We start from the raw sequence: 18,450 nt of genomic DNA, 5'->3' as shown, positions 1-18,450 counted from the left end.
TATATCTTTTTATACCCAATTCTGTCTCTTCACATAGACAGATAATCTCCATATAAATAAAGCAAATTTTAAGTGTCCTGAAGAATCTTTCTGTCTGACTTGATACAAGTGTTTGTCCCATGCTATCAGTTCAGGCGATGCTTCTCTTTACCATGTAAATTAGCTATACAGAGAATGTTAAATGAATCTAAATATGGCAAAAAATGTGGGACTAGAATGAAGATGAGCATTAGAAAGAAAGCCACATGCTAAAAATGATATTTAAGAATGAATACGGGAGCATTATAGAAAGTTTGAATACGTGATATGGCAATCTTTGGTTTGGGGTTTTCTTTTCTTTTTTTTTTTTTTTTTAAGATAATCCCACTCACAGAATGTTTTGTCCATATCCACAGATTTATACTATCTTTCTCTAACTTTTCTAGTATAAATGTCCTTCTCTCCTGTCACCCCAAACTCTCAAATACCAAGTCACAGTACTTCTCATTTCTGTTTTCCACAGCATCCCCAGTGACGAGAGTGCTCTGGTGTGCCCAGGGGGATCTAGTGGTATCTCCCAAAAGGCTGGTATTTGCCATAATGAAACAGTTTCTTTAAAATATTATGTTTTACCTCTAAAGATCTTAGGAAATTTATATTCTTCTTCCTCATATGACTCTCTTATAATATAAAGATAGTCTTTTCAATTACTTATTATGGACCAGAATTCATGCTCCAAGAAGAATTAATGTCATGTTAATTCCGAGGCTTCACATGCTCTGTGCAAACTCCTCTTACACTAGCCAGAGAAACACAGTGATAAAAAGGTATAATCACATGACACGCAAAGTGCTGATGTGAAATGAAAAGGACAGAAGTACGATTGGGATATTAATTCAAGAGGGGAAACAATAGCACTGTTTGAATAGGCTTAGAAGGATGGTTTAGTTCTTCCTGAAAATAAGTAGGATGTTATTGCACCCTATCTTGACTTCCACCTCAACTCTCCCCATTGAAGTACAATCAAATGTTTAGTTCCTGTGTGCACACACGCACGGGCACACACACATACGCACACACACAAAAGCACACATATACACATCAAAAAGGCTACACAATATCCAATAGACAAGACTTACAAAGAAACATTCAGTGAACTTCATTTACGCATCTAAACACCAGACAAAGGCATCATGTAACTGTAGCAATAAAACCATAAATTTTCATTATAATAGAACCCAAATAAAATGGTAAAGTGGAACCACAAAATAGGTATAGTAATACTTATTTATACCTATCATAATACCTATTTTGGTATTATTTTGCCAAATAATCCCTATTTGTCAGGCACTGATCTAAATACTAAAAATATAAGGATAAATAAGACACACAGCTCCTGCAAATTAATAGCATAATCAAGATTACCTTTACAATCCAGTTCTTTTGAAAAAATAATACCTATTTTGTAAGTTGCACTTTACCGTTTTATTTATTTGTGCTATAATTTATTTAGGCTAGCTTTCAGATATAGGTCCAAGAATATAACAGACACAGCTAATTTTCATTGTTGATCCATAGTAATAGTCATTGAGTAGGTAAAAGACAGAAGACAAACAGCTTTAAATGGGAAGTGGCACAATTAATCACAATTGTCATACTTATGTACTTGCTGACTGTGATCAGAATATTTAAGTTAAATCCCATTTAAAAGTATGCATTGTCAAGGGAGAGGCCAAGAACCACTTTCTACTGCAGGAAACAACCCTACAACCCATGTGCCAAAGATGGTACTGAGGCCCAGTCCTATTGGGTCACAGACTGATTGCTCTGGTCCCACACCCTCTTCACCTCCCATTGTAGGAGTTGTTCCTATAAAAAGGCAATGAAATGATGAAAGCTTGGCATTTGTGTCTTCAGAGATAATCATTTCCTGTTCTCATAATGCATAACATTAAAAAAATTCAACCCAATTCAGAGCTACAGTTAAATTAAATTCTCTCTGTTAAGTTAGATTTTTCCCTTTTAAGCATTCTGTAGTGCTATGTAAATACGTTTGGTAATACTAGTTCTCCTTGCTGTTTCTAAAGTATTGCCTAAAATTAAGTATCACATACATAATATGTATAAAATAGTGCATTATATTTATATATTAAACAATACCCCAAAATTTACTGAAGAAATGAAAAGTATGTATGTGGATAGAGATAGAGACAGAGGCAGAGGCAGGGACAGAGACAGGGACAGAGATAGAGATAGAGTTATAGGACAGATCCAAAGCAAAAGTCAAAACTTAGAAGCAAATTAAAGTAATTACCTTGAATCTTGAATAGTTTCATATATACCCAGTATGACATCATAATGAAGTAGAGATCCTTTATTTGGTGGTATCGAATTGAAGAATTTACTTATTAGGTGAAAAGAAAATCTCCACGTTAACCAGAGATTGCAAGTAATTTGACCAATGAGGTCTGTGATATTGTAAGGTAGCCCTGGATTTATCAAAGTTGTGAAAATAATTTAACATCTATCACCTATATACATTATCTCACTATCCTTACAATTTGCATATGAAACAGACTATCTGGTCATAGAAAATATTTTTTATTCATTCACTCACTATATATTTGCCAAATAATCCCTACATGCCAGGCACAGTTGTAAATATTAGAAATATAAGGATAAATAAGATACACACATGGCTCCTGCAAGTTAATGGAATAGTCAGGATTACCTTTACAACCCAGTTCTTCTGACACCTATATTTGTGCGATGCAAATTAACAGTGTTTTGTGACCTTCAAAATATTTGGGGTGCTTTGCTTATCATTTTACTATTAATTACGGAATTAAATAAATTTTGACAATCAAGTTTCAGATGAGCTTTTTTCCTTTGTGGATATTACTGAAGCGAACAAAGCTCTATGAATTATGGAATGATAAAATATTCACAGAAACTTACAACTCTGCAGTTGAATAACAATTACATTTGTTCCAAACAGGCAATTGGTTTCCAAACACATTAAACAAAGGCAATTTAGAAAGCTTCTTCTTCTTCCTGGCATCATTAACATTGTTGAACGTCCTGGGATTCTGGAGTGTTTCACAAAGGTAAGTAAGTGTGTGGTAAGATGAAAAATTTCTGAGTCCATGAAATATTGGTCTGGGAACTGTCACTGAGCCAGCGGGAATTCTGTACACCATGACTGGACAAATTAGCATATTAGAGAAATTCAACAGATTATTCAGGGCAAGAAATTTCAATTTAGACTTCACTTTTTCCATCGATCCTCATAATAAAATAGTGCTTTACAAATTCTAAAACATGTCCTAACACAAGATTTTCCTCCCCACTATGTAGCATCACTTTAGAATTAGAAATAAGCGTATTGATAGTAAGAACGAGTGAATCATTACCATTAAAAGCAAATATCAGTAAACAAATAGCTAGAAATCTAATGATGCTTGAGATTTGGATCCTATTCAGGCTTTTAAATCAGCAGTGACCATTTCAAGGTCAATTAAAAAAACTACAAAATCCCTTAGCTTGTCACCTGAGATCACCTGAGAGTGGCTTAATATGTACCGTCTACCATCCATCCACTCATCCATTGCCAGCTTCTCTCTCTCTCTCCCCTTGACATATTCTTGGACAGCTGTGTACTTTTGAGAAAATTCTCTAACCTCTCTGGGCCTCTGTTTTTACACATGTAAAATAAAAAACCTCTTGTGGGTTTTAGGGGGATGAATATTGATAAAGGGCTAATCACAATGTCTGTCACGAAGCAGAAATTAAGCAGATTTTCATTTTCCTCACTTCCTTCCATCCATTTTTCTCTTTAGTCATTTAGTCATATATTATCTCATCCATTGTCACTTCACCTTTGCCTAGGTCATTATTTTATTAACCTAACAAATCTCTTTTTGAACATCAGCCATGTGATAGGTGGTGTCATAAACCAGAAAGATGCAAAGTCAGTACGTCAATAAAGGTTTATTTTCACCAGTGTTCTGCTCTCATTGGGCTTATGGTCCAGTATAAGAAAGAATCAAACCTCATGCAAGGCAGAATTGATAACAAAATTAAAAGCCTTAATAGCTCCCTGAATTTTTATATTTCTTACACTCCAAAGTGTATAAATTATCAAACTGATCCTTCACAGTGTATACATTTCCCAAATGCTGATCTCATTCTTAGATTGAAAATCAAATTAGAGAACCAGAAAGTTTTGCAGAAAGGTCCAACAGGAATGTTCTCAGCATTGTAGCAAAACAGATTTCACAGTGAAAATGGAAGCTGGAGGCATGGCCTCATTCCCCTCCATCTACTGCCTCCAGACACATAAGTGATGCTCACCCAGCAATTCTCAAAAACCTGCACCATCTCTCAATTTTTATTTTGCATCCTATGGTAAGGTTTGATCCTTGTCTTTCATAAAGTAATTTAGTCACCCAAGTTGAGTCCAGTTTCACAATTTACATGCTATACAAACTTCAGCAAGCTGTTTAACCTTGCTAAACCTCAGTTACTTCATTTGAAAAATGGAAATGATAAAAATAGTAACTGTATCATAACGCTTTTGTGAGGATGAGTAAATGCTCTGAAGTGTTAGGAATTATAATTATAATGGTCTCATGCCTAGCCATATGCTCTCTTCTTCCTCCTTTTTATTCTTCTCCTAGACTTACGTTGAGGTGTGGCCAAGATGACCGCAGTCATGGACAGAGTTCAGGTAGAACTGGCACTGGACCCAGAATCTATTAGCCCAGGGATTTACTCATTAATATATACACTCAACCAACATGCTAAGCATTGTTCCAGGCAATAGAGAAATAGAGTTGAACAGGCAAACTTGTAGTCTACATAGAGCTAACATCTACAGCCCAAATTAAAATATTCAAGTGTGATTCTTTCTCTCTGATTGTGAAGGGAACTAGTGAGTTCCTGTAAAGAAGTGAGAAGTAGTGGTGTGGAATGCAGAGGAGGAGGTAAGAATAAAAATATACAACACACCAGAGATTGGAGGAACCAAAGATGAGAAGTAAAACTTTACATTTTACTAAGTAAAAATGTAAAGTTCATTCAGAAATAAATCTGATACTTACCAAATCTTCTCCATCTCCTATCTACTTTCTCTTCTCCTGCATACTTTCTTAGGGAGGGACTAAAGATAGAGAGAGAGGAAGAAACAAACAAGAAGGAAAGAAATTAATTTTCTATGTGTTGAGCAGCCTGTGTGTCTTGGGTGGCATGCTATACACACACAAACAACTGCACTTACTCCCCACCACCTTCTTGGCATATAGATCTTCTCATTCTACGTTATAAATCAAAAAACTAAAGTGCAAAGCTAGTTAAATAAATTGACCAAGTTCACACAACTAGGATTCAACCCCAAATTTGTCTCTGAAGCCCATGCTTCTACACTTCTATACTATGCTGCCTCCAGGTGCCATAGAAGAGCCGTCTTCTTGCTCTCTGACAATTCTTAACTTGGTTTGGGAGAAAACTATTTCCTTCAGTTAAAGTAACTCTACCCACTACCACCTGTTGACGAGCACCCCACAGGAAAAGAATGGATGTCACATGTCAGAAGTAGGAGATTCTAGAAAATTTTCCTCCAGAGATTAAGCAGCTAGAACCAATGACATCAAAGCCAAAGCACTTGCTGCCTTGGGGACCTATTGGCCATTGGGATTGGACAGGCCAAGTCAGAAGAGTTAAGCAAGACACAGTATGAAACCTGAGAGAGAAAGACCAGTGTCTGCAGTGAGGAGCGCATGATTCCGATTTTTTTCTATACTGATTATTTTTGTCAGACACTAATGAACAATAAGCATGCAAAGAAATGGGAAAAGTACTGATGTCCCAGGGACAGCATTATTGAAACATATTACTTCCAAGTCAAATCATATTTAATCTCAGCACATATGCAATCACAATCCCATTTTTTATCAAACCCAAAGGTGTATCTGTTCAGAGCCAGGTAATGGTGGCAAATCTATCAAGAACAAGGCAGTTCCAACTTATTCTTGTCCTCAAGATCTTGAGGACAGTGTATTAATTACGAAACAACATCCTCACCAAAATACAGGTAGGATGAGGTCTGTTTTAGCACCCTAGACACCCCCACAGCCAAGTTCATATTAGTCTGATATAATCTTATTGTTAAGTCCTAGAACCAAACCAATCTTGTGAGGGTTACTGGGACATTATCTCAAATCCCCAGCTGCATAAAGCTAGGAATTATCCATAAATATAAGGCCAGACTTACCTGTCACATGTACCAAATCAAACAAACTGAAAACAACCCCTCCACAATCAAATTTGAAACACTGCATTAGTGACACGTCATACTCAAGGCTTTCCAGTTTAGGGGTGAAGGAAGTAGGTAGATGAAAGTAAATATGTCTACAGTGCTTTATATAAATATGTATCCTATCCCACATTTGGTGCTAAAATAAAAAGAAATTTCAGGTGTTTTGAGAGGCAGGGGGCAGAGAGTGTTTGTTTTTATAACTAACACCACTTTCCTTCCAGTGTTGTGAAACACACCTTATAAAGTTGATATTGCACTTGTTTTGTCAAATATTCCAGTAATCTTTTGTGTCTATGCTGTAAGAATTATTGAAAGTGACATAAATCAGAGACAAATGACCAGAGTTGTTCAGGCAGTATTCATTCTCTTAGAGTTACAGTTACAGTTATTTTTAGTAATGTATTGAGAAGGAAAAGAAGGTAAAATTAACTTTTGAAACCTTCACAAATCAAAAATAGATGACTGACCCCATCTATTTTTGAAACTTATGTGTATGTGATAAAATTAAACTTATAGCCGATATTCCTTTGTTCATTTGACAAATATTTATTGAACATCTACTATGTATCAATCACTGGAAATAAAGCAGTGAATAAAGCAATTTGAAGTTCCTATTTTGCTGGAACTTACCCGAAAGTGTTTAAGAAAGTAATTTGTCTTTACAGGCAGTATGCCATAGAGGAAAAGCGCCAGGATTCAGAATAATCAAGTTCTGGTTCCAAATCCAAACTCTGCCAACTACTATTTCTATGAACCTTAAGCAAGTTATTTAACCTCTTGGAAACTTCAGTTTCTCAATCTTCAAAATGGGATGATTCTATCCCACCCTTGCATGGGGCTGGTACTTAGAAGACACTGGAAAGGCAGGTTTTTCTGGAGGTTGGGGATGGAGAGTGCACATTCTAGAAATATATTCATAGATTCCTTCTTTGACAATAGTGTTTTCCACATAATCTCAGCACTGAATTTACAAATCCCCAGTAAACCTCTTATGCATCCTGACCGCCATGAAATCTGTCAAATCAATAGGCTTTCAGCCTTCTCACCATCTCTCTGTCAGCATTGAAGACAGCATAGCAGGTTGTAAAAAAGCGCCACCTAAAGGTCCTTATGAGACACTTTACTAAGTCACAAAAACTCCTTTTGTCCTTTTAAAAAGGCTGTTTTGGTGAGCAGCGCTCTTAAATAATCATCACTGTTGTGCCAGTATCTATGAGCCCATCATAAAAGGTAGACAAGCGCAGGAGAGAAGCAAATGATTTATCAATTCATCTACATCTGGTCCTAAGAAAAGCTTTCTTTCTTTCTTTTTTAGATATTGTAATCTAAATCATTTTAATGTCCAGAACATCCATGGAAGTAATCTTGAAGAAACACTTCTCCTCCACGAAAAGTCTCTGAAATTTTATGGCAGTATACAGGAATTTTCTTCAAGTATTGATCTTTGGGAGACAGCCCTATGAAACTGTGTTTGAGTCTACCTGTCTTATGAGAACAGTATTCATTGTTTTCTTCTTCAGTTGAGCATTTTATGTGTTTTAGTGTAAAAGCCAATATATATGGAGGTGATTTTACAAATATCATCTGTATACTTTATTTACAAAGACTAATTATGACCTTTCTAGTAAACTGTCATGCTTTTGCATTGTTATAGCATTAGAATTAATAAAATAATTTCAAAGCCTAGGTGATTACTCTATGACAAAAAAATGACAGTTTTCTTTTTTTTTTTTTCTTCTTTTTTTTTTTTTTTATAATGATCATCATATCTTTATAACAGACTTGGTGAAAGAAGGATGTTGATGTTTTTAAAAATGTGGTTTATGTGTTTTGTTACAAAACTTTCCAAATCAGCTCTGTTCATTGTGTAAAAGATATTGTTCTTGTTATCAACGGTTATAATGGCATGGCCTTTGTAGCTGATTAACCTGTGTAATTTAAAGCCTTTCAGGGCTCCTGCAAAATATATTTGGTATGGAGAGACACTAGAATTACATCTATGTTATGTATTGAATGTTTGTGTTCTCCCTGATTTCCAATTTTTTTTTTCTTTTTATTATTATTATTATTATTATTATTATTATACTTTAGGCTCTATGGTACATGTGCGCAACGTGCAGGTAAGTTACATATGTATACATGTGCCATGCTGGTGCGCTGCACCCACCAACTCGTCATCTAGCATTAGGTATATCTCCCAATGCTATCCCTCCCCCCTCCCCCCACCACACAACAGTCCCCGAAGTGTGATGTTCCCCTTCCTGTGTCCATGTGTTCTCATTGTTCAATTCCCACCTATGAGTGAGAATATGCGGTGTTTGGTTTTTTGTTCTTGTGATAGTTTACTGAGAATGATGATTTCCAATTTCATCCATGTCCCTACAAAGGACGTGAACTCATCATTTTTTATGGCTGCATAGTATTCCATGGTGTATATGTGCCACATTTTCTTAATCCAGTCTATCATTGTTGGACATTTGGGTTGGTTCCAAGTCTTTGCTATTGTGAATAATGCCGCAATAAACATACGTGTGCATGTGTCTTTATAGCAGCATGATTTATAGTCCTTTGGGTATATACCCAGTAATGGGATGGCTGGGTCAAATGGAATTTCTAGTTCTAGATCCCTGAGGAATTGCCACACTGACTTCCACAAGGGTTGAACTAGTTTACAGTCCCACCAACAGTGTAAAAGTGTTCCTATTTCTCCACATCCTCTCCAGCACCTGTTGTTTCCTGACTTTTTAATGATTGCCATTCTAACTGCTGTGAGATGGTATCTCATTGTGGTTTTGATTTGCATTTCTCTGATGGCCAGTGATGGTGAGCATTTTTTCATGTGTTTTTTGGCTGCATAAATGTCTTCTTTTGAGAAGTGTCTGTTCATGTCCTTCGCCCACTTTTTGATGGGGTTGTTTGTTTTTTTCTTGTAAATTTGTTGCAGTTCATTGTAGATTCTGGATATTAGCCCTTTGACAGATGAGTAGGTTGCGAAAATTTTCTCCCATTTTGTAGGCTGCCTGTTCACTCTGATGGTAGTTTCCTTTGCTGTGCAGAAGCTCTTTAGTTTAATTAGATCCCATTTGTCAATTTCGGCTTTTGTTGCCATTGCTTTTGGTGTTTTAGACATGAAGTCCTTGCCCATGCCTATGTCCTGAATGGTATTGCCTAGGTTTTCTTCTAGGGTTTTTATGGTTTTAGGTCTAACATTTAAGTCTTTAATCCATCTTGAATTGATTTTTGTATAAGGTGTAAGGAAGGGATCCAGTTTCAGCTTTCTACATATGGCTAGCCAGTTTTCCCAGCACCATTTATTAAATAGGGAATCCTTTCCCCATTTCTTGTTTTTGTCAGGTTTGTCAAAGATCAGATAGTTGTAGATATGTGGCATTATTTCTGACGGCTCTGTTCTGTTCCATTGATCTATATCTCTCTTTTGGTACCAGTACCATGCTGTTTTGGTTACTGTAGCCTTGTAGTATAGTTTGAAGTCAGGTAGCGTGATGCCTCCAGCTTTGTTCTTTTGGCTTAGGATTGACTTGGCGATGCGGGCTCTTTTTTGGTTCCATATGAACTTTAAAGTAGTTTTTTCCAATTCTGTGAAGAAAGTCATTGGTAACTTGATGGGGATGGCATTGAATCTGTAAATTACCTTGGGAAGGATGGCCATTTTCACGATATTGATTCTTCCTACCCATGAGCATGGAATGTTCTTCCATTTGTTTGTATCCTCTTTTATTTCCTTGAGCAGTGGTTTGTAGTTCTCCTTGAAGAGGTCCTTCACATCCCTTGTAAGTTGGATTCCTAGGTATTTTATTCTCTTTGAAGCAATTGTGAATGGGAGTTCACTCATGATTTGGCTCTCTGTTTGTCTGTTATTGATGTATAAGAATGCTTGTGATTTTTGTACATTGATTTTGTATCCTGAGACTTTGCTGAAGTTGCTTATCAGCTTAAGGAGATTTTGGGCTGAGACAATGGGGTTTTCTAGATATACTATCATGTCATCTGCAAACAGGGACAATTTGACTTCCTCTTTTCCTAATTGAATACCCTTGATTTCCTTCTCTTGCCTAATTGCCCTGGCCAGAACTTCCAACACTATGTTGAATAGGAGTGGTGAGAGAGGGCATCCCTGTCTTGTGCCAGTTTTCAAAGGGAATGCTTCCAGTTTTTGCCCATTCAGTATGATATTGGCTGTGGGTTTGTCATAAATAGCTCTTATTATTTTGAGATACGTCCCATCAATACCTAATTTATTGAGAGTTTTTAGCATGAAGGGTTGTTGAATTTTGTCAAAGGCCTTTTCTGCATCTATTGAGATAATCATGTGGTTTTTGACTTTGGTTCTGTTTATATGCTGGATTACATTTATTGATTTGCGTATATTGAACCAGCCTTGCATCCCAGGGATGAAGCCCACTTGATCATGGTGGATAAGCTTTTTGATGTGCTGCTGGATTCTGTTTGCCAGTATTTTATTGAGGATTTTTGCATCAATGTTCATCAAGGATATTGGTCTAAAATTCTCTTTTTTTGTTGTGTCTCTGCCAGACTTTGGTATCAGGATGATGCTGGCCTCATAAAATGAGTTAGGGAGGATTCCCTCTTTTTCTATTGATTGGAATAGTTTCAGAAGGAATGGTACCAGCTCCTCCTTGTACCTCTGGTAGAATTCGGCTGTGAACCCATCTGGTCCTGGACTTTTTTTGGTTGGTAAGCTATTGATTATTGCCACAATTTCAGCTCCTGTTATTGGTCTATTCAGAGATTCAACTTCTTCCTGGTTTAGTCTTGGGAGGGTGTATGTGTTGAGGAATTTATCCATTTCTTCTAGATTTTCTAGTTTATTTGCGTAGAGGTGTTTGTGGTATTCTCTGATGGTAGTTTGTATTTCTGTGGGATCGGTGGTGATATCCCCTTTATCATTTTTTATTGCATCTATTTGATTCTTCTCTCTTTTTTTCTTTATTAATCTTGCTAGTGGTCTATCAATTTTGTTGATCCTTTCAAAAAACCAGCTCCTGGATTCATTGATTTTTTGAAGGGTTTTTTGTGTCTCTATTTCCTTCAGTTCTGCTGTGATTTTAGTTATTTCTTGCCTTCTGCTAGCTTTTGAATGTGTTTGGTCTTGCTTTTCTAGTTCTTTTAATTGTGATGTTAGGGTGTCAATTTTGGATCTTTCCTGCTTTCTCTTTTGGGCATTTAGTGCTATAAATTTCCCTCTACACACTGCTTTGAATGCATCCCAGAGATTCTGGTATGTTGTGTCTTGGTTCTCGTTGGTTTCAAAGAACATCTTTATTTCTGCCTTCATTTCATTATGTACCCAGTAGTCATTCAGGTGCAGGTTGTTCAGTTTCCATGTAGTTGAGCGGTTTTGAGTGAGATTCTTAATCCTGAGTTCTAGCTTGATTGTACTGTGATCTGAGAGATAGTTTGTTATAATTTCTGTTCTTTTACATTTATTAAGGAGAGCTTTACTTCCAAGTATATGGTCAATTTTGGAAGAGGTGTGGTGTGGTGCTGAAAAAAATGTATATTCTGTTGATTTGGGGTGGAGAGTTCTGTAGATGTCTATTAGGTCTGCTTGGTGCAGAGCTGAGTTCAATTCCTGGGTATCCTTGTTGATTTTCTGTTTCGTTGATCTGTCTAATGTTGACAGTGGGGTGTTAAAGTCTCCCATTATTAATGTGTGGGAGTCTAAGTCTCTTTGTAGGTCACTCAGGACTTGCTTTATGAATCTGGGTGCTCCTGTATTGGGTGCATATATATTTAGGATAGTTAGCTCTTCTTGTTGAATTAATCCCTTTACCATTATGTAATGGCCTTCTTTGTCTCTTTTGATCTTTGTTGGTTTAAAGTCTATTTTATGAGAGACTAGGATTGCAACCCCTGCCTTTTTTTGTTTTCCATTTGCTTGGTAGATCTTCCTCCATCCTTTGATTTTGAGCCTATGTGTGTCTCTGCACGTGAGATGGGTTTCCTGAATACAGCACACTGATGGGTCTTGAGTCTTTATCCAATTTGCCAGTCTGTGTCTTTTAATTGGAGCATTTAGTCCATTTACATTTAAAGTTAATATTGTTATGTGTGAATCTGATCCTGTCATTATGATGTTAGCTGGTTATTTTGCTCGTTAGTTGATGCAGTCTCTTCCTAGTCTCGATGGTCTTTACATTTCGGTATGATTTTGCAGTGGCTGGTACCGGTTGTGCCTTTCCATGTTTAGCGCTTCCTTCAGGAGCTCTTTTAGGGCAGGCCTGGTGGTGACAAAATCTCTCAGCATTTGCTTGTCTGTAAAGTATTTTATTTCTCCTTCACTTATGAAGCTTAGTTTGGCAGGATATGAAATTCTGGGTTGAAAATTCTTTTCTTTAAGAATGTTGAATATTGGCCCCCACTCTCTTCTGGCTTGTAGGGTTTCTGCCGAGAGATCCGCTGTTAGTCTGATGGGCTTCCCTTTGATGGTAACCCGACCTTTCTCTCTGGCTGCCCTTAACATTTTTTCCTTCATTTCAACTTTGGTGAATCTGACAATTATGTGTCTTGGAGTTGCTCTTCTCGAGGAGTATCTTTGTGGCGTTCTCTGTATTTCCTGAATCTGAATGTTGGCCTGCCTTGCTAGATTGGGGAAGTTCTCCTGGATAATATCCTGCAGAGTGTTTTCCAACTTGTTTCCATTCTCCCCGTCACTTTCAGGTACACCAATCAGACGTAGATTTGGTCTTTTCACATAGTCCCACATTTCTTGGAGGCTTTGCTCGTTTCTTTTTATTCTTTTTTCTCTAAACTTCCCTTCTCGCTTCATTTCATTCATTTCATCTTCCAGGGCTGATACCCTTTCTTCCATTTGATCGCATCGGCTCCTGAGGCTTCTGCATTCTTCACGTAGTTCTCGAGCCTTGGTTTTCAGCTCCATCAGCTCCTTTAAGCACTTCTCTGTATTGGTTATTCTAGTTATACATTCTTCTAAATTTTTTTCAAAGTTTTCAACTTCTTTGCCTTTGGTTTGAATATCCTCCCGTAGCTCGGAGTAATTTGATCGTCTGAAGCCTTCTTCTCTCAGCTCGTCAAAGTCATTCTCCGTCCAGCTTTGTTCCGTTGCTGGTGAGGAACTGCGTTCCTTTGGAGGAGGAGAGGTACTCTGCTTTTTAGAGTTTCCAGTTTTTCTGCTCTGTTTTTTCCCCATCTTTGTGGTTTTATCTACTTTTGGTCTTTGATGATGGTGATGTACAGATGGGTTTTTGGTGTGGATGTCCTTTCTGTTAGTTTTCCTTCTAACAGACAGGACCCTCAGCTGCAGGTCTGTTGGAGTACCTGGCCGGCTGTGTGAGGTGTCAGTCTGCCCCTGCTGGGGGGTGCCTCCCAGTTAGGCTGCACGGGGGTCAGGGGTCAGGGACCCACTTGAGGAGGCAGTCAGCCCGTTCTCAGATCTCCAGTTGCGTGCTGGGAGAACCACTGCTCTCCTCAAAGCTGTCAGACAGGGACATTTAAGTCTGCAGAGGTTACTGCTGTCTTTTTGTTTGTCTGTGCCCTGCCCCCAGAGGTGGAGCCTACAGAGGCAGGCAGGCCTCCTTGAGCTGTGGTGGGCTCCACCCAGTTCAAGCTTCCAGGCTGCTTTGTTTACCTAAGCGAGCCTGGGCAATGGCGGGCGCCCCTCCCCCAGCCTCGCTGCCGACTTGCTGTTTGATCTCAGACTGCTGTGCTAGCAATCAGCGAGACTCCGTGGGCGTAGGACCCTCTGAGCCAGGTGTGGGCTATACTCTCCTGGGGCACCGTTTCCTAAGCCCGTCGGAAAAACACAGTATTCGGGTGGGAGTGGCCCGATTTTCCAGGTGCCGTCTGTCACCCCTGGAAAGGGAACTCCCTGACCCCTTGCGCTTCCCGAGTGAGGCAATGCCTCGCCCCTGCTTCGGCTGGCGCACGGTGCACTCACCCACTGACCTGCGCCCACTGTCTGGCACTCCCTAGTGAGATGAACACGGTACCTCAGATGGAAATGCAGAAATCACCCGTCTCCTGCGTCACTCGCACTGGGAGCTGTAGACTGGAGCTGTTCCTATTCGGCCATCTTGGCTCCTCCCCCCCAAAATGACAGTTTTCTATACACCAATAATACCTTACAGCTTTCTACAATGGTTCAGCCATTGAAAGCATATGACCTTTTTTTGGAGTTTTAATGAGTCATTAGAAGCAAAATGACAGTATTTTAATATACACTCTTTCAATACTCTTAGTGAGCCCTTATTACATGCCGAGCATTGTGACCATATACTGTACATGGCTGAGTAAATAATAAACATATACATGATTTTCTATATTTGCTGTTAATATTTTGCTATCAAAATATGACTTCATTAAGGATATTTTCTCTGAATTTAAAAGCAGTATTACTAAAATAGATGTCCTTAACAAAGAGAATGTCCACATACTAAAAAAGTTGAAAAATAAATGTAAGTTATGGAATTCTTGGAATTAAAAGAAAGAAGGAAATTAGGGAAGATAAAATGAGAGCTGAGAGGAGGGTAAGTGACCAAACCAAATAGAGATGCTTAAAGGAATTATACGAGTAACATCTTTCGGTCTCCACTGCCAATTCAGATGCATTCAGAAAATTATCTTCTAAGAGCTTCTTCTTTTATAAGCAAAAATATGTGGAAACTCATTTTTTAAGAAATCAAATAAAATTAAAGTCTGTTTCTTAGTAGCAGTATTTGTCAAAATTTGGTTGAGGACAACTTGCTACAGGTGAATCTTTCTGGCCCCTACACAGACTGCCTTAACTCAAATCTTTTTTCAGATTGGGGTCCAGCAATTGGTGGTTTTAATAAGCACACCCAATACCCAAATCATTCTCATGTTCCCTAAAGTTTAAAAGCCATTGCTTTCCAGGACAATTCATGTTGGATAGGACAGGTGAGTTTATCAGCTGACTGCAAATTATTCTGCAATTATGCACCTCCCTTGTGTATACATAAAATATTTTAGGTCTGTAGAATAAAAGATTTACTCAACTTGATTAGGTATGCTATGCATTTTTAATTGCAAAAGAGGAGCTGTAAAGCACCAGGTGTTTCTGTTACTCAAACTATTTTTTGTTTGAGGACAAATGAAAAGACTTGCTGGTACAGGCATAAATCCTTTTCCTGCAACTTTTTCAAATCCTTTCTGTTTAGCAATTGTTTCCTAGCAAAACAGTGAGGCAGACCCCTGATATTCCTTAGAAGCTTTCCTTGCTGCAAAAGGTTAAATGCCAAGTTTGCAATTTGGGTTTAATGAACACCCAAAAGAGCAAGAAATCTTTAAACACTTCATCTCAGTACAAGTGAGAAGCTCTAGTCCCTCTTACTGTTAGAAAAGGAGCCTGCTTTATTTTGTTCTCCCCCTCTCCACAAATTTGCCTTCATCTCCTTAATTTCTACATCATAATAGAAAAAGGTGCTCATTATGCTTTCACTTGTCCTTAGAGCTGAAAGATCTACAGAATTATAAAGTTGACCCAAAGCAAACACCAAAAGAGCTTAGAATCCTCACGTTGGCGGTGACACTCGTGATTAGCTAAATTGCAGTAACTACACAGGCTTCCATTCGGAACAGGATGCATTCACACAGCAGTTTCTTCTCTACTGCCTAGCAACATTATCATTGAGCACCTGGAATAGTTTAGGCATTAAGTGTAATTGGTTTTGCTTTACATAAATCTGTAGCTTTGTAAATAAGCGGAGCATTTCAGCTTCTATATAACACCAATTAACTTAAAGGGATGCGTTGTTTGCAGAAGCCTGCTGGGTTTCGTACTGTATTTCTCCAGTAATATGCTCAGTGGCGGGCGAAGTTCTGGGTCCCTGCAGTGTTCCATTTACTCCAGCCACTTGGTGCCAAGGGTCTGTACCCAGCCACTCATTTGCTCCATTTTTCACTTGTGGCAAAAGGTTGGAAAAGTGAAGACTTCCCTAAGAAGCACCTTCTGTGCTCTATTTCTGTCCACCATCAAGGCCTGAAATGCAAGGTATTTGAAAATGTTTTCTGTGACCCGCAGAGCACAGGTCTGACCCCATCTGATTCTGTTCACAACTGACAGTAACATCTCGTTTCTTTTCCTTTTTTTTCTTGTAACACTTCAATCCATTGTAGCCAAAAGTCACTGCATTGACCCTATATACAAAATTAAGAAAACTATACTCTCATTACATAAATTTATAAGTGAAGATGGTTTTCATCAGAGTGACTTCTTTAATAGCACAAAATAACATTCAGAGATCTGCTCCTGAAAGTAGGTAAATGTTCCCAAGCTCCGTGGATATTTCTCCTTATTTCCTCTTTATTCAGTTTAATCCCTTATCTCTCATACATATCCCCTTCAGGTAAACTTGATTTATAGCATTCATTCCACCCTAGGCAACTTTAATTCTCTTGGTTTCTGAAAGTGTTTTATCAATTATCAGAGTAATAATATCACCAAATAACAGCTCATAATTCCAAAAAGTTTCCTATTATAATATTGCACGATTTACAAATTGAGGGAGAGAAAATAATCCTTTCTGAAAACTGTCAGGATGCCTTGTTTGATGAAAACAAAGCTTCCACACTGGTACTCTTAGCCAGTCGGGTGATAGGCATCCACCATCTACCATTCTCTCACTACAAGAGAAGCCAGCGTACAATTATTGGTCCCAGACTTATGAGTAAAGCCTTCAAATAAAATCAGCAGCCAAGTGATGACAGCACACAGGTGCTGCTAGAATTCAGGTCTGCTTGTAGAGAGCAGGGAAATTAAAAGAACCACTAATAGTAACAACTCACATCTATGTCACCTTTTACAGTTTACAAGTTGCTGTCGCACATATGATCACATTTGATTAGCACCACCACTCTGGGAGGTGGGCACATTTTAGCATGCCCATTTTATAAATGAGAAATTGCAACTCTTGACACCTTAAGTGATTTATCAAGAGTCACAGAGATAGTAGGTGGCACACACAGGACTTGAACCTTGGTCTGTGTGTCGCTAAAGTGCTAGCTCCTTCTACAACAATACTCATAATGTCACCAACACTGGATCATTCCCCAGCCACTTAGGTGAAACACTCTCTACATCATTCAAAAGGGAACAAGAATGGGAGGAAAGATTATGTCAAGGTTACAGACTCTGACAAAATGGGTAAAAAAAGCAAACATCTTTTTAGCATCTCTTCTCCCTCACTCAGCTCTCCCTGTGGAGCCATGCAGTTTCCCGACACAGACCTCAGGATGTCAGAAACGGTCCTGGAAAAGACCTACCCAGATTGAACACAATGGCAGGGGAGGTGTTCTCAATGTCAAAACCATCCTTTATTTCTCTTTTCATCAAACTGACTTGGCTGTGCTACAGTCAGTTGCAAACTGCCTTAGAAAAGGCAACTTGAGGGCCAGGCACGGTGGCTCATGCCTGTAATCCCAGCACTTTGGGAGGCTGAGGTGGGCAGATCATGAGGTCAAGAATTCAAGGCCAGCCTGGCCAATATGGTAAAACCCCATCTCTACTAAAAATACAAAACTTAGTCAGGCGTGGTGGCGCACGCCTGTAGTCCCAGCTACTCTGGAGGCTGAGGCAGAAGAATCGCTTGAACCCGGGAGGCAGAGGTTGCAGTGAGCCAAGATCGCGTCACTGCACTCCACCATGGGAGACAGAGCAAGACTCAATCTCACCAAAAAAAAAAAAAAAAGAAAGAAAAGAAAAGGCAATTTGAGGAAAACAAATGTACCCTGAAAAGTAGTATTAATAATTATGAAGACTTCTGTAGTACTTGTTAAGTTGAAGCCATTGTTCTAAGTGTTTTCAAGGCATATGCTCATTTAATGATCACAGTAACCCCATGAGTTAATACAATGGTTAATTTTATTTTATAGATAAGAAATATGAAAGATACAGGAGCTAATAATTTTCCAAGGGTTATGCAGACAGTATGGGCAGAGTCAAGGTTTGGACCCAGGACATTTGTCTACAAAATCTGGGGGCCATTCCTCTCTACATAACTGTCTCTCAGTACAGCTGTTATCTATAGGAGGTTTTTCTATACTCCCAGGGGAACTGAATTCCAGGGAAGACAGTGCCTAAGCTTAATGGATCTCAGTCTTTTTCTGTCTCAACACATAAGAATATGACCTCTTCC

The 18,450-nt window shown here is 38.5% G+C and overlaps 2 protein-coding genes across 2 annotated transcripts in view; one reads left to right on the top strand and one right to left on the bottom strand.

Annotated features, from left to right (window-relative positions):
• SLC15A5 (solute carrier family 15 member 5) overlaps positions 1–7,758 on the top strand; it is an 88,649-nt gene extending 80,891 nt beyond the window's left edge. Inside the window, exons 8-9 of the mRNA XM_054445159.1 lie at positions 2,978–3,086; positions 7,611–7,758. Coding sequence (XP_054301134.1) covers positions 2,978–3,086; positions 7,611–7,758 — 257 coding nt within the window. The remainder of the gene's footprint in view (positions 1–2,977; positions 3,087–7,610) is intronic.
• The window catches only part of DERA (deoxyribose-phosphate aldolase), a 294,170-nt gene that overhangs the window by 3,825 nt on the left and 271,895 nt on the right, over positions 1–18,450 (bottom strand). Inside the window, exon 9 of the transcript XR_010127771.1 lies at positions 5,082–5,128. The gene's annotated coding sequence lies outside the window, so the exon portion shown is untranslated. The remainder of the gene's footprint in view (positions 1–5,081; positions 5,129–18,450) is intronic.

Source organism: Pongo pygmaeus, chromosome 10 (assembly GCF_028885625.2).
Source record: "Pongo pygmaeus isolate AG05252 chromosome 10, NHGRI_mPonPyg2-v2.0_pri, whole genome shotgun sequence".
NCBI classification, from domain to species: domain Eukaryota; kingdom Metazoa; phylum Chordata; class Mammalia; order Primates; family Hominidae; genus Pongo; species Pongo pygmaeus.
Note: the sequence above shows the minus strand (reverse complement) of the source record. Positions and strands in the feature narration are given on the sequence as shown.